Below are 17,369 nucleotides of genomic sequence, written 5' to 3'. Positions count from 1 at the left end.
CATTGCCGCCTTGACAGCATTTACAGCTTGAGAAGCAAGAAATAGGCTGGGAATCAAACCTGTGCCTTCCAGATAGCAAACACTACCATCAGGCTAGCCTTATGGCACAGCTTGTAAATTACAACGTTTTCTACTGGACATACCCAGCTCCACAACGATGAGCTGGAAGGAGTCAATAATACGACATCATGGCATACTGGATAGACAGACCAAACAAAGTTAACGTTATCCATACACAAAAAGCCTGACATTGTAAAGCATTCTATAGATGAGTATTAGCTTTATAATGAGAATGGTTAGATATCCAAGCCTGCATGTATTTATTACCACAGTATAAAAACAACCATCACCACTGTACACCAATTATCCACATACTGAAATTCTGTACATACCTGTGATACAAAAGGCCTAGGGGGCAGGGCAGGTGGTGGTGGTAACCAACCTGACTTCACAGCTGAAATGAGAGAGAAACAAATAAAATTAACTAATACAACTAAAAACTAGATCAGCGGTTTGCAAACTTTTTGAGCTGAGCCCCCTCTTTGAGTTACAATTTTTGGATGCACCCCCCCAACCCAGACAAAAATAGACACATGCAAAAGTATGCTTGATAGCCTACTCATAACCCTAACAGAGACCTTGATGCCAACTTTTAATTAAATTACCTACACCTGTAAGTTTCAAATACACAGACACTTACCAATTGCACAGCCAAGGCTTCCTCAGCAGTGGGCCGCCTCTACCTTGCAGCCAGGCTGCACCACTAGGGCAGGGCCAATACCTGTCCCTCTGCCCCTCCCACCCAGGTTTTCAGGGTGGGGAAAGGCATGTGCCACTGGGTCTGGGGGCAGAGCGAGTGCTGGGCGCAGAGGCTGATGGGCACAGAAATCGGTATGGCCGCGGCAGATGTTTACACTGACCCAGAGGCTGGGTGGCCCGCTGAGGTAAGTCAGGAGGGGGCCCTGGGAGAGCTGGCCTGGGCCCCGCCACACGGTGCTGGCACGAGACACTTGGCATCCCCACTCGCCCCCCTCCCCCCCCGAACATTCCTCCATCCCCTCAGGAAGGCGTGCCCCACAGTTTGAAAACCTCAGAACTAGACTATTTTCTCTGCTGACTGTCAGTGAACAGGTGGTTTTCAACATTTTTAATGATGAAAATCAACCTGGGTCTTTACTGAAAACAAATCTGAGCAAACACTGTTTGAAACCTCTTCCTGCTACAGCACACCCTCTGAAAAAGACCAGAGATTTAAATGCTATAAAAAGCCTACTGTTAAAATAAAAGGTAAAGATATATTCAGTCAGCCACAAAAATATATACAGTCAGCTGCATGCAGCTAAAACAATTTGACTGTAGTTAAAGTACAGAGCTGGGGTGAAAGTCTACTTATTTTTAGGACTCTGTTCTTTGTCATTAACATTATTGCCTTTTTAAAAAACTAATGCAGTGTACGAATGTAGACATTAGGGTTTGCTCAAGATAAAATACTCTGACAAGTCACAAAGCCCAGTCAGAGAAGAAAATATCTCCCATGGAATTAGAATGGATGCTTAAGTGAAGCATACAGAGATCAGTTTTAGCTTTGATTTGTTTTGGGTTTTTTTGAAGGGAAAAAATATTTTAACAGTCACTTTTGGGCCCCTTGGGTAATCTAACAAAGCAACATCATGCGATCTTTCATTCTGAGCCAGTGAACTGAGTTGGTAACAACCATGTGGGCCATCCATTATAATTCTCAATCTGGCTCTCGTTAAATCCGTAAAACCCATCTCAGGGCAGAACTGCAAGGAAGATGAGGCTTTGTAAAGGCAGCTGTGATAAGGAGGACTAGATTAACACATAGATATCAAGTGAATTTGATGGAAGTCTCGACTGATTTTCCCTTCTAGAGGCCCCTATGCTGCGTAGCCTTCCCACCACTTGCCTTTGAAAAAATACGAGACAGCCTATCTCAGATTTGTGTTTATTTGTAAAACCTAAAATGTAGCACTAAACCAACAATTAAAATAAAACAGCCCTTTTACTATAATAGTGCTAAACAAGGGGTTATATATACACATTTGTGTTTAGTTATATCCATATTCTAAAAGACCACATAGACCATTACAAGTTTTGTTACAGCATAACCATTTAACTTATTAAAATGCATTCGATCTAAAATTGTCCATAAATTTTCCATAATGCAAACCTGTTCGTTTCCTTAAAAAAAATAAAAAATAAAAAAGAGGATCTAAAGCACAAAGGCCCAGATTTTTTAAGTTATTTAGGCGTTGTTACACTCAGCGACGCAACAATGGGATCTACACTCCTAAGTGCCTAAATTCCTTTTGAAAATGAGATGCAAGTTCCTAAATCAGTTAGGTATTGCAACGCTGAGTGCAACAATGCCTAAATTGCTTTAAAATCTGGACCCACGTACACAGAGATGTTCATGTAAAAATGCATGGGTAAAACATTGAATACAGTTGTATTGGCTAACTACAGCTCCAACGAGGTGTGTGACACACAAGATGGAAAAAACAAAGAAGTGCCAAACAGGGATGCAGAACTACTGAATCCTAATTTAGGCTACCTAGGGAAGCCGCTTATATACTGCAGGTATAAAAGACTATTCACAAAATATTCAAACGGGCAAAGATTAAGTTACTAGAACCCTTCACACCATGTTTAATTAGATTTTTTAAAAGCCACTATACAGCTGTGATGTTTTCATCTGTCATCACTCACCTCATCCACCCAACTAGTCTCTGAGTGGGAGCGGAGGGGTGAGAAACCTTCCCTTCCCGACCCCAGATTCCTGATTATTACTGTTTATTGAGTGCTGACAGTGTGCCTGGCAAGTACAGACTAATAGTCCCTACTCCAAGTGGAATCTAATTCAGACACAAAAGTTCCCCAGGTCAGTCACACACATTCTATGTAGAAGATGGTTGCATATGCTCAAAGTGATGAACTTATCTTGGGGAAATCTTGCAGGAGTCATGCTTAGGAATTAAACTGAAAAATCTGAATATATTTTACATTGCCTGATGTAGGAGAATGATAAGAATAATATCATCTATGGTTTTCCACAGACTTCAAAATGTTTTGCAAAGGAAAGGAAGTGTTATCTCCATTTTACAGATGGAAAAGACGGAGACTGAGCTGAGGTGACTTGCCCAAGGTCACCCAGCAGATCAGTGGCGGTGCCAGCTAAAGAACACAGGTTATCTGATTCCCAGTGCCGTGCCCTATCCACTGGATCATACTGTGCACTGAGTGCTGAGAAATCAGATCGCTCACACCACAAAAGCAAGAAAGGAGCAATTTCTGAAGCCTAGGGAAACTCTTAGTTAGACTAACATCATGATATGCACCATTCAATAACAAGACAGTAAAATCACCATAGGTCAGTCCCTTCCAGTTGAGACTATTTCTTACAATTATGCTGTGGGAGCCAGAACTTAAAGCTACAGAGGACATTACAGTATGAGTGGCAGGACTGGCGAGGTAATCCAAACTCATGGGACTAGGCAGTGATGGAGTACAGTACTCATAGCCAATGGTCGTTGGTACTGCATACTGTGTTCGGTTGTTCCCTTAACTTTCTGACTAATTTGGCCCACTTCTTGTGCCTACTAATTTTCTGTTTACCTCTGACATGCCCTCATAGCCATTTGTACAAAAAAGGCTCCTCACCTCCTCTTCATGCCAGAGCTGTCTTTCATAGGCGCCGACTCGTGGGTGCTTTGGGGCTGGAGCACCCATAGAAAAAAAAATAACTCCAGGGCTTAGCACCCACTGGCAGTCAGCTACCCCACCTCCCCTCTAGTGTCTCCTGCCCGCCAGCGGCCCTGCCAATCAACTCTTTCCCCTCCCTCCCAGCACCTCCCGCCCGCCGCAATCAGCTGTTCCGTAGCGTGCAGGAGACACTGGGAGGAGAGGGGATGGGGCACGCTTGGGGGAGGGGACGCAACTGGGCAGGAAAAGGCGGGCCAGGGGTGGGGCCTTAGGGGAAAGGGTGGAGTGGAGACAGGGCCTGAGCAGAGGTTGAGCACCCCTGGGGAAAGGAGGAAGGTGGCGCCTGTGCTGTCTTTAACCTCAACATTGCTCCAGAGAATACAGCATCTAGTGTGCATTTTGTATCCCCAACACTCATCACTGTATCCCAGTGATACACTCGATCCCCAGAGAAATGATGAGATTCTATACAGAGGAAATGAGTTTGCCCAACAGGGAAAGCATGTTCTGAAGTTGCTCCCAAGCTCAGAACGTGTACTTGGCACCCACACAACGCTGCCAGAATGGTCCACACAACCTTCCTTATTAAAATTACTTTTCTCTGAAGTGCTCAAGTAGAGCACAGAGCATCTTATTTCAGCTTTTAAAATATGCCACATTTCAGAGTTTAGTATTTTAAGCTAGTGAGATACTTAACCATGCGAATTTGACCCAGTTTCCTCTTTTTTTAATCCTACAAATTCTAACTTAAGCTATTCATGAAATATTCATAAAATCCCTGCTGTTTCAGAACATCTATGGCCTGTTGTTAGAAGGAAATCATGCTTATGTTAGTACAATTGCCAGAGAAGATTTGGAGTCAGCTGACTATCAAGAGGTAATAACTTCTTATAAAAACCATGCTCTGTTTTTTCCCAAAGGGCAATGAAAAGAGTGTTAATGACAGGTGATATTGACTTGGACCTTCTCAAGTATCATTCCCCTAAAAAAGGAGCATGCTATAAAACAAATACATCTTTGCACATTTCAGCAGCTGTCCCGGAAGGACAGCCTTTCTTGGAAATTGGTCTACATAGGGTTTGTCGGTGTTGGGTTCTGACTGTTAAAGATGGTATTGTGTGTACTTTGGAAGTATAAACTAGCACAGCAAACAGTTCTTTCCATGGTGAACACAAATATCAGGCTTCTTTCATAGAAAACAGCAGCAAGTAACTGGAAAAGAGGAGGTTACTTATCGTAACTGGATGTTCTTTGAGATATGTGATCCCTATCTGTATTCCACTAGGGTTACATATGCGCATCGTATGCCCAGAGAAGGAGAATTTGAAAGTAGTGTCCATTGGTCCATGCATGCACCTTGTGCTTCCCATCTGAGGCGACAAAGGGTGAGGCGAATTGACCATGTCTCCAGTTTCTTTTCCACGGTGAATCTGACAGATCCAAAGCAGAGGGGCAGGAGGGCGAGAAGTGGAATACAGATAGGGACCACACATCTCAAAGACCCTCCAGTTACAGGTAAGTAACCTCCTCTCCTTCTTTGAGTGATGGTCCCTATTATATTCCATTGTGCATGACTGACAAGCAGGACCTAAGTTGGACGAGGGTGCAAGGTTGGGGATGGAAGGGTCATGCGGAGAACCGCCGTGCCAAAGGAGACATGCACTGCTGAGTCCTGTACCAAGGCATAGTGTGTTGCAGATGTATGGACAGAACTCCATGTGGCTGCTCTACATATGTCTATGAGAGGCACATGCCGTGGTCATTGCTTCAGCTCTAGTGGAGTGAAGCCCTACCCTTGTGGTGGGAGGTAGGTTCGACAGCTGGTAGCAGAGTTTAATGCAGCCAGAAATCCATTTGGAGATTCTCTGGGTGGATATGGCCTGTCCTGATTCTCTCTGCTACCACAACAGTCTAGGGGACTTCCTGATTGTTTTTGTTCTCTGCAGGTAAAAGACCCAACTTCATCGGACATTGAGGGAATGGAGTCTATATTCTTCTGCAGACGCATGCAGTTTCTGAAAGAAAACAGGTAAGTGAATGGATTGGTTAATTTGAAACTGGGAGATCACCTTTGGTAAACGTTTTGGGTGTAGGCGTAAGGAGACCTTAACCTTGTGGAATACTGTAAATGGCAGGTCCACCATCATAGCTCTGAATTCCCCAACCCTTCTCACTGAAGTGATAGCAACAAAAAAGGCGACCTTCATGGAGAGGAGAGACATGGATCAAGACGCCATTGGTTCAAAAGGGGAAGTTGTTAATCCCAATCCTTGTTGTAATAAGGTGTTCAGCTCTTGGGTGAGAAAACTGTCATAAGAGTGGTCCCCGAAGGGGGATGGGGCAAAGGGTCTTGAAGCATTACAAACTTGATCATATCTCCAGGGCGGATGATATTCAGCACTCATTTGTCCCTTGTTATTGCACTCTGAGTGTGAAAAAGAGTGCTAGATAACCTCTGAAAGGAGTCAAAGGGTCGTGAGGTGTTAGGCTCAGTGGTTGGCAGCTCTCGAGCTCACATCAAGAGCTTGCATCAAAAATACCTCTTGGTTTGGGTTGGGTTTGAGACTGAAGCCTGAGGGGGGGCCCAGGGAAATGAGACCTTTGGATCTTTTGTCGCTTGCATGGAGGTTCATAGGGTCTATGTTGGTAAAACTGTGGAGACCTGTACCTCTGTGTGGATGACGGGCAGTGGGACTTTCGTTTCGAGGCAAAAGTGTAGATGTCCAATGAGCGAAGAGTAGCCCTAGAGTCTTTTAGTGTATGCAAAGACTCATCTGTCTTCAGGTTGAAGAGATGGGATTCACCAAAAGGGAGATCCTCTATTGTGTTCTGGACCTCCCTTGAAAAACCAGAAGCAGGAAGCCAAGACTCTACACGTCACGATGACTGTAGCCGTGGCCCTGGAGGAAGCATCAGCCGCATCCACTGTGGATTGTAGGGCAGTTTTGGCTATGAGTTGTCCTTTCTTGCCAAGGGTCTGAAAGCAGGCACAGTCTTAGCAAATTCCTCTAATTTAGCATAATTCAAGAAGTTATATTGAGCCAACAATGCTTCATAATTGGCTGTCCTGAATTGTAAACTGGAGGAAAAGACTACTTTTCTCCCCAGTAGATCCAGATGCTTCCCTTCCTTGTCCGCAGGTGTGGCTCGAGGGTGTTTGTTGTTTAGCCATTTCTGCAGCAGCCTGAAATATCAGTGAGTTTGGAGCTGGGTGGGAGAAGAGGAATTCTGAGCCTTTGGCCAGGACACAGTAGCGTCTCTCTGCTCCTTTAAGGGTGGCGGTACACGTGGCAGGAGTGTGCCACATGTGTCCTGGCTGGCTCCAGTATGGCTTCGTTGATCGTAGTGCTATTCTGGTCAGTCCCGAAGTACGGAGAACGTCCAGAAGCTTATGCTGATAGTCTTGGATCTCTTCCATAGGAATGTGGAGTTCCCCCCACAACGCCCTGTAAAAGATCTTGAAATTGTCTGAAGTTATCCAGTAAGGAAAGGGGTGATGTAGTCACAGCTTCGTCCGGCGATGAGGATGGAAATCTAGCTGGCTCCAGCAGAACTGCCAGAATTGGGGTATAAAATTCTTCCTCCGCTATCTGACCCATGGGCATGCCTGATGGATCCCTCAGGGGAGGTGGGGGGGAGAAACAGGTGGCGACTCTTGCAGACTGGGTGGGCTCCAAAGGAGAATACTGTGCTCAGGGCTCCCAATGTGGCCAATAAGCAGGATCAACAGGAGGTTGCAGGAGTCCCCATGGCATGGGGCACCAGTGGCTCTGGGGAAGGTGAGGAGGTAGTTGCTCCCATGGGTGTCAGTCTATGTGATGGTGCATAGGAGTGGTACGGTGTAGACAGTTCTTCCCCCAGTTCCACTTCATCAGAAGAGGAAAAGGCGGACTCTGGTTCCAATGGTGGTACCATTGGTGCCGATAGAGCGGTGCATAACACATGCGAGGAGGCAGTACCATAGGCATATCCCGTGGCAGGGACATGAGTTCTCTGGAAGTGGAAGGACTGAATGGAGGAAGAGACACTGGATCCAGTAAGGCGAAGACATCATGGGGTGCAGCCACATATCTGGATCTCCCTAGTGTAAGGGGCACTCTCTCTTCTCCAGTTGCCAGTAGCAGCGCTGAAGTCCTTCCTGGTGCAGGAGGGTCTCACGTTGTGTGAGATGCCAGAGATGGCAGTACGACAGTTCACTGCCCGGAACAGCTGTATCCCATTGTTTGTGGGTCTTCGTCTTGTGCCTGTGAGACTTAGAACATGCTATGTCCCCTTGTGCTGAGCTGGTGGAGGGAATGTCCAGTTTCTTGGACTTGGAGGAAGACTTACTCCAATAAGCATGGAACTGCTTCCTAATCTCCTGACTAGGCTCTGCCATTGGGCCTTTGGGGGTGGTTTCACCAGCACCGGAGTCAGACGTAGCAGCAGGAGGCACACTCCTTGCTGAATCAAGCTAATATACATGTGGGGGTTCCCCGGCCTGGGTCTGAATGTTGTCTCATGGCCACCTCCACGAGATGCCTGTGGAGACAAAGTGCTTAGACTTCTTGGGTACTTCTTGGGTACTTCTTGGGTACAGTGGCAGATACTGCACCTAGCCACAGTCTGAGCTTCTCCCAGGAAGTAGAGGCAGAGTTGGTGTTTGTCAGTGACAGAGAAGGATTGCGGGCAAGAAGCACAGAGTTTGAAGCCCGGAGTTCTGCGGGGGGCAGGGATAGGGAAAATCCCCCAAGTCTGCTCTAGTCTAACTGTTAAAAACGAGTAACTACTAAAACTAAGAAAGAAATAAACCTAGTAAAACTACAGCTAAATCTGATAAAACTATTCGTAACTGTAATTATTAAAACTGCGTCAGAGACAATTACACTGAAGGCTCCGACCCGGACCATGTGGCGGGGAGAAGTAACTGGAGACACGGTCGGTCCACCCCATCCTTTTTTCGCCTCGGACAGAAGTACGCAGCAAGTAAGGGCGCATACGTGGACCAACGGACACTACTTTCAAATTTTCCAGCTCCAGGCACATGGTGTGCATGCGTAACCCACAGTGGAATGCAATAGGGATCATCACTCGAAGAAGCATAATCCTTCCCTTGGGCTGCTCAATCACATCTTAAGAGTGCAGTAGCCCCCAAGACTGCTGCACTCTCCTCTCCCCATTCCACAGGTGGTGGTGAGGTAGAAATGGCCACTGGATTCCAGCTCTCTTACTCGACTTACCTGGTGTAAGAGAATTGGCAAGGAGTCCAGAGGAGGAGGTGGCTACCACTGTAGCCTCAGCTAACCCAGGAAAATTGGGGCCCTTAGTTCTCCACCAATCATAACAACAGCGGAAGCTGTAGCGTAGATGGGGCTGGTTTTATCAGATTCTGGGAGACTAGAGGAAAATAGAGATCGTGCCCCAGGTTTACTTTTAGGCATTATAAAGATTCTTGTCTCTACCAGTATCTCATGTAAGAATGATACCCCAAAGCTTCATATTGCAAAGCTAACAGATATAGACAAAGCAGCATTGCACTAACCATTGTATTTTCAAACGGGCAAAAAAACTAACTGTGAAGCTTCCAGTAAACTAAGCAGGAGATGCATGCTAAAACCCCACTTAATTATTTTTAAAATGTTGAGGTAAAGGCCCTATGTCACTTTGGCACATCATTCTAAACAACTATAACTATGAAAGAAAAATCACTTATCTTGATGGACCCCACGCCACTCCCAAAAATGTGTGTATACACACGGCTCAGAACATTTTGTAGTACTGCACAAGGTCAGTCACAGAGTACTCCTTCATTCCCAGATACATGGGGATATAGCAAGACATGAGGAAATAACTACTTTAAAATAAATCATTTAAAAGCTTTCATTAATAACAGTTCCCTTTTTCAAATTTAAATAAAATTACTTAAGACAAAAATCATAAGAAAAATGGGAGTAAGGGGAAAAGGTGAATATAATCATTATCCCAAATTATTTCTACAATAAAATCTGCTTTAATTTTATTTGTACTGTGCCAAGGAATCAAGCCAGCATAAACTTTTACATTCACAAGGATGGAACAGAGCAAGAAGATATCCTAGATATCATTCATGTTGAAATGCCTAAGTAGTGGGGGGAAAGGGGAGGGGGAAGGAGTCTTCTTTTTAAAATCATTGTGATATTTAAAATCAGAATGAAGGTTGCACTACTGTAGACAACAAATGTTGATAAATGCAAAGTAATGCTCATTGGAAAACATAATCCCAATCATACAAAATGATTGGTATTAAATTAGCTTTTACCGCTCAAGAAAGAGATCTTGTAGTCATTGTGGATAGTTCTCTGAAAAACATCTGCTCAAAAAAGCTAACAGAATGTTAGGAACTACAGTCAAACCCCTCAATAAGGCGCCCCGCCATAACGTGAAATTGCATATAACGCGATCACAATTTGGCCCCCTTTTAAGACACACAGTAATACAGTACTGTATGTACTGTACCAGTGGTCCCCAACGCCATGATGGCTGCCGGGACACTGACGTGCCCCCGCCTAGTGCCAGGCAGGGGAGAGAAGCTGCGGCCCCGCGCCTGCCGGGGACAGAGAGCACCGACGCCTACAGCCCTGTTGTTCTCTGTCCCCGGCAGGGGCGGGGCCGCGGCTCCTCTTGAAGCCGGAGCGAAGCCGTGGCCCCGCACCTGCCTGGGACAGAGAACAACAGGGCTGCGGTGCTCACAATCCCCGGCAGGCGCGGGGCCGCAGCTTCTCTCCCCTGCTGGGCACTAGGGGCACTAGGCAGCGCACATCAATGCACCACCTTGAGGAGTAGCGCCTCAAACTAGGCACTAGGGGCACTTGGCGGCGCACATCAATATACCGCTATAACGCGACCCAGCATTTAGCACGATGTAATTTTTTGGACCCCAAACATTGCGGTATAGCGGGGTTTCACTGTATTAAGAAAGGAATAGATAATAAGACAGAAAATGTCAGAATGCCATTATATAAATTCATGGCGTGCCCACATCTTTAATACTGCATGCAGTTCCGGTCACCCTTTCTTAAAACAGATATATTGAAATTGGAAAAGGCACAGAGAAGGGCAACAAAAATTATTAGGAATATGGAATAGCTTCCGTATGAGAGATTAAAAAAGACTGGGACTCTTCAGCTTGGAAAAGAGATGACTAAGGGACAATATGATACAGTTCTACAAAATCATGAATGGTGTAGAGAAAGTGAATAAAGAAGTGTTATTTACTCCTTCATGTAACACAACAACCAGGAGTCACCCAATTAAATTAATAGGCAGCAGTTCTTCAAACAACGCACAGTCAAACTGTGGAACTCCTTGCCAGGGGATGTTGTGAAGGCCAAAACTATAACAGGTTCAAAAAAGAACCAGATAAGTTCGCAGAGGATAGATCCATCAATGGCTGTTAACCAGGATGGGCAAGGATGCAACCCCATGCTCTGGGTGTCCCTAGCCTCCGATTGCCAGAAGCTGGGTGTGGACGACAGGGGATTGATCACTTGATGACTGCCTGATCTGTTCATTCTCTCTGAAGCACCTGGCACTGGCCACTGTCGGAAGACAGGCTACTGGGCTAGATGGACCACTGGTCTGACCCAGTATGGCTGTTCATGTTACACCTGCATTACCAAGGGGACTTTTTTGGTTGTGCATATGTGTGTATGTAGAGTGCCTAGCACAATGGGGCCCAATTGGGGCCAATTAGATGCTATGTAACACAAGTATATACATTCATACAGCAGGGACTCAATCTTGCCCTGAACCCTCAATGATCCCGAAGGAGCTGAGGGGGCACTCCACCACTCTCAGAAAGTGCTCAGTACCTGGCAGGATCAAGCCCAACATAGTCTAATGGATCTCCTCCATTTCTACTTTCCAGCATTCTATGATTAACATGCAGGAGTGTGGCTGCTGATTTTATTTATCTTCAGTCTATTCTGGGCACTTAGTATTCTTTAGCTCAAAATATAAGAACAGCAAGCTGTGCCCTTCTAACGAAATGACAGTGACATATTTTTATTGAATAAAATTGCCATAGTGCATTCAGTTGTGAGGTGCCATAAACAGTTTTATTAATAAAGCATTTAGTGTGGTTTTTAACATGAAAGAGGAGTAGTGCCTCAAACTAAAATTACTGGAAACTTTAGAATGATGTTTATTGTATTCCTTGGCAGCTGTCTTCCTTCTCACTTTTATGCGTCTTTCATGACAACAGATTTTCACATTAGCAAGTGCGTAATGCTGTCAGGGTAAGAAAAAAACATCGTTCTGGCTCTCCTAAACTAAAATATAATGCATGATTCTGAAAATGAGGCCTTACCCCTCAAATTGTGTCCAAGTGTGTGATATACACACACACACACCCCCTTTATAGACACTCAGGCTCTTAATATAGACATTCACATTTCAAATGTTAATCATACATAATGTTATGTCATATTAATATATATTGCAGTAGCATCCAAAAATGAATTAAGCACTTTCCAAGCATACAGAAAAAAATATTGCCAGCCATGAAGTGTTCACACTTCAGGGGGCTCAATTTACAAACACAAAGTGAGTAACTCACTCACGAGAGTAAAGTTACTCACCTACATATGTGCTGGGTCAGGCCCTAAAATGGCAAGGCAAAACAAGCAAGCAAGGAAAATGTCTGAAGTGATGTAAAGCAGACTGCCTGCTAAACTTGCTTTATTTTTAAATCCCTTGCCCATAAACTTATTTTAATACATTTTATACTATTTTAGTATATTTTTTCATGTCCATTTATCATTTTTATTCATGTCTTTTCTTTTTCAGTTTTTAAGCCATCTCATTTTCTAATTATTGTTCTTTTCTATTTTCTAAACATTATCTATTTTCCTGTTTTTTAATCATTATCTAGTTTCAGATTTTGTAAAATTGTTTTTAAATGTGTCTAGTGTCCTGTCACAGGGAGGCTGCTGGCTACTTTTGTCAGCAGGCAGTGTGCCACCCCTACTCCCATCCCACCCACCATGGTGATGGAAAACCGATACACTGCCCTGGCAACGAGCGATGAGGAATCGCCCCCAAAGGTGGAGAAGGAGAAGCCATGTACCCCCAAGGCTGGGAGGATCGCAGCCACCGCTCCCAGGAGGAAACATAAGGTAGTGGTGGTTGGTGACTCTCATCTGAGGGAGACGGAGGCACCCATCTGTCAACCTGACATGGCATCCCAGGAGTTATGCAGCCTGCCAGAGACCTGTATCCGAGATGTTATGGAGGGATTGTCGAGAATCTTCCAGCCAAATCATGACCAAAAATCTATCTGTGTCTAGTTACATGGTGATATGAGAATCTTCCAGCCCTCTGACTACTACCCCATGCTACTCATCCATGTGGGCACTAATGATACTGCGAGGTATGACCCTCAGCAGATCAGAAGTGACTACAGGGCTCTGGGAGTACCGCAGTGTGAGGGAGTTGGGAGCGCAGGTGGTGTTCTCTTCGATCCTTCCAGTCAAGGGTAGAGGCCCTAGCAGAGACAGATGCATCCTGGAGGTGAATGCCTGGCTGCAAGGATGGTGTCAGCAAGAGGACTTCGGCTTCCTTGACCATGGGATGCTGTTCCCAGAAGGACTGCTAAGTAGAGATGGGGTCCACCTTTCAAGGAAGGGGGAAAAGTATGTTTGGATACAGACTAGCTAATCTAGTGATATGAGATTTAAACTAGGGTGGATGGGGGCAGGAGACAAAAGCTCACAGGTAGTCAAAAATATGGAGACCTGGGAGACGGGTCGGTATCTGGGGGGAAGCATGGGCTGTTATAGCAGGGATAAGGGAGAAACAAAAGGGAACATAGGGGGGAATCAAATCAGTATCTTAGATGTCTATATACTAATGCAAGAAGTATGGGGAATAAGCAGGAAGAACTAGAAATGCTAGTTAATAAACACAACTATGACTGTTGGCATCACATAGTGGGATAATGCACATGACTGGAATACTAGTATAGAAGGGTACAGCTTGCTCAGGAAGAACAGGCAGGATAAAAAAAGGGAGGAAGTGTTGCCTTATATATTAAACATGTATATACTTGGACTGAGGCTGAGATGGAAATAGGAGACAGACTTGCTGAATGTCTCTGGCTAGGATAAAAGGGATAAAAAACAAGGGTGATGTCATGGTAGGGGTCTACTACAGACCACCTAACCAGGAAGACAAGGTGGATGAGGCTTTTTATAAACTAACAAAATCATCCAAAGCACAGGACTTAGTGGTGATGGGGAACATCTGTTGGGAAAATAATTCAGTAGGGCACAGATTAGCCAACAAGTTCTTGGAATGTATTGGAGACAATTTTTATTTCAGAAGGTGGAGAAAGCTACTAGGGTAGAGGCTGTTCCAGATTTGATTTTGACAAATCGGGAAGAAATGGTTGAGAATCTGGAAGTGGAAGGCAGCTTAGGTAAAAGTGACCATGAAATGATAGAGTTCATGATTCTAAGGAATTGTAGGAGGGAAAACAGCATAATAAAGAAAATGGATTTCAAGAAGGCAGACTTTAGCAAACTCAGAGAGTTGGAAGGTAAGATTCCTTGGGAAGCAAGTCTAAGGGGAAAAACAGGCCAGTGGGAGCCGCGATCGGCCAGACCTGCGGACGCGGCAGGTAAACAAACCGGCCTGGCCCGCCAGGGGCTTTCCCTAAACAAGCGGCATCCTTGGGAAACACTGGTCTAGATAATACTTAGTCCTGCCATGAGTGCAGAGGACAGGACTAAATGTCCTCTAAAGGTCCCTTCCAGTCCCACGATTCTGTGATTATTGCCCTGGCCTGTTTTATATTTAGCTTCATCCTTTATCTGCCCACATGGAGGCACACTCCCTCCACCTTGCAGCATGGCTCTGACAGATCCCTGCTGTAAGAACTTCCCCAGCTGGTGCTGGTACCCAGAGTTTCGCACTAAGGATGGTGGCAAATCCCAAATCCACATGTGGCTAATACATTTTCTGGTTGTATTAGTTTTCTATGAGAAACGTTTAAGGGCATGCTGGTGCGGGGGAACAATGAGCAACCCCATGTACATCCCTGCTCTTGCCCCAGTCACACTCCTGCAGCCCTAGCCCTAGCCACTACCCATCCCTTCCTTTCCCTGGATCGCCAGACTCTCAGAAGTCTCTGCAGAAGGCAACTGACTCTTTTCCATGTGGGGAAGGGAAGATCCACACTTCAAGGGTCTCCTCCACATAAGAATTATTTTACTTAGATTGTACACTGTTTGGAGGAGACACCAACATTTCATTGTGTGTGCCTAGAGTCTAGCAAGATGGAGCCCGAAGATACTACTGCAATAGAAATAAATAGTAATGGAGGATGTCAGTAACGCATACAGAGGTTATTACAGACGTGGGAGGGAGAGGTTCTGTGGCTTGCGATGTGCAGGTGGTCAGCTAAAAGATCATGATGGTCCCTTCTGGCCTTAAAGTTTATTAGTAATTAGAATTGGTCAAGAATTTTTGAACTTTGAACATTTTCATGGAATAAGGGGAAATTTTTTTGCAAACACTTTCATGAAAACATTTCCCATTTTTTGCCCAGCAATAATAAAATAAATAGTAGGTTGTGATCTGGCCCTCATACCTACATAAGTGAAGATAAAATAATAAAATAAAAAAAGGAAGCTCAAAAACCTTGACAAATTCTTACTAAGAAAACATGGTATTTAATTTACATAGACTGAGGTAGAGCAACAAAAAAGCTGGCACTGAGTTACTGACTACTATGGCTGAAACCAACATCCTATAGTCGTTTTGGAAGAAGCGAGTCCACTGACTGTTTGCTTACACACCCATGAAAGAACCGGTGCCTGCATTCCACATACCTTGTACTGCAAGAATATTCTCAGTGGGACTTGAGTTCCAAAAGTAAATCAGCAACTGAAGCTGTGAGTCACAAATTCATTTCGTAAATACTTACGTGACTATTTTGATGGATGATACAACATACATTTAATCTGTAATTATATTTTCTACTGCTTCCATCTACTCAGGAATCTTATTGATTATTGCAACTACAGTACTTGGCCAAAGCTGCTTTTCTTTCCAAAACAAATAACCTTTGTGTCACACAGGCATTAATTAAAGAACTGGAATGAAGAACAGGAATTAAACAGCGAATAAAATGCATTCCAGACTATATTATACAAAAGGATTCCATTTCAAAGATAACTGCATTGCTATAACATGGACTCTGATCATCGCCAAAAATCCAGAACTTAGCCCAGACTGCAGTCCAGAAGAAAACTCTTTAATGGCTTTGATAGACAGAAAATGTTGTGAGCAGCTGGACAGCAGGTAGCCAATGCAGACTGTTTTTAAAGCCATGACGCCTGCCAAAATTCAGAGGAATACTTCACCCATTGCTGGCCTATGCTATCCTCAATATTTTATTTTATTTCCAAATTCAAGTAGACAGGAAGAATCTGAAGGCAGACTCCCAAGGTATGCAAAGACACAAGAGGGAGAGCACATTGTATCCACTGTATTCACCAACACCATCAGCTGTAGGCTTCTGTGGCTTGTTTCAGGAGCTCAAACAGCAGAGTGTCAGAGACTTTTGAAAGTGTGAGGTCAATCCCGGTGAATGACACATTCTCCCATTTTTCAAACCCACCCCTTTCCCAAAACAGGGATGGTTACTGCTTCAGGATGCGACCATTAACAGGACCACCAACATTCCTCACTGCACCATCACCTAGCCTGCAAAACTGCTCTTTTTATCAGTGATCAGAAAGCAGGAAAATCTCTCATTCACAGCCTCTTACCCAAACTGGCCGGTTGGGAAATGAAGGCCACTACAAAAGAGTCCAAAAATAGCCAAAAGGCAAGAATATCCCTTCCACGATGTTCCGCCCTCTCCTGCGGATCCAAGAAGCAAAAGACTCCATGTGACAGAGCACCAAGTCACCCCTGGAACACCCTTTCTCCGAGTCCATATTATGTACAGCCTTGGAGAAAAAATGGGCATGTTTCTTATCTAAGTGAAGGTATAAAGAGGAGCTAAAGATGTTGCCAATTCATGTACGTATTTAAGTAACATTTCTGCTTGTACTTGAAACATGCTATTATGTTTCCAGGACTGAATAAAGCTCAACAATACATCTAAATGTGCACACGTACACCAACATGCTGTGTGCCAAGGGCTATATATTCAGCAAAAATAATACATGGTGAACCTAGCAATGAGGATTATGTTGTCATCTGCTAAACCAAAGACAATGTGGTAAGCAAGGAGCTAGTAATCTCATTTAAAAAAACCCAAAGTCTTATATTGATATTATTGAACCAAAGCAAGATCCTGTTATGTACAAACCTATGCAGAAATGCACCTATTTTCCCCTGAATAAATACACTAATGGCCTATACATCTGATGTTGGGCAGAAAACTGTACCTAAGGATATCTTGCTCAATCAGTTTTGGAAAACTTCTGCTTCAAGACACTAAAGCTGTTCCAGCTGCTTTCTTTCATTGCAAAAACTGCTTGCGCTATGTTTGAAAAATGTGTTATAGATTCATAGATTCATAGATTCATAGATTCTAGGACTGGAAGGACCTCGAGAGGTCATCGAGTCCAGTCCCCTGCCCGCATGGCAGGACCAAATACTGTCTAGACCATCCC

At 44.4% G+C, this 17,369-nt stretch overlaps 1 protein-coding gene across 1 annotated transcript in view; it reads right to left on the bottom strand.

Moving 5' to 3' along the window:
- LOC112103829 (ralBP1-associated Eps domain-containing protein 2) overlaps positions 1-17,369 on the bottom strand; it is a 139,229-nt gene that overhangs the window by 28,686 nt on the left and 93,174 nt on the right. The window contains exon 14 of the mRNA XM_029910945.1: positions 393-454. Within this exon, the coding sequence (XP_029766805.1) occupies positions 393-454 (62 nt within the window). The remainder of the gene's footprint in view (positions 1-392; positions 455-17,369) is intronic.

This window comes from Terrapene carolina, unplaced genomic scaffold (assembly GCF_002925995.2).
Source record: "Terrapene carolina triunguis isolate 2854851 unplaced genomic scaffold, T_m_triunguis-2.0 Scaffold23, whole genome shotgun sequence".
Classification (NCBI taxonomy): domain Eukaryota; kingdom Metazoa; phylum Chordata; order Testudines; family Emydidae; genus Terrapene; species Terrapene triunguis.
This window is presented reverse-complemented; position numbering and strand designations above follow the sequence as displayed.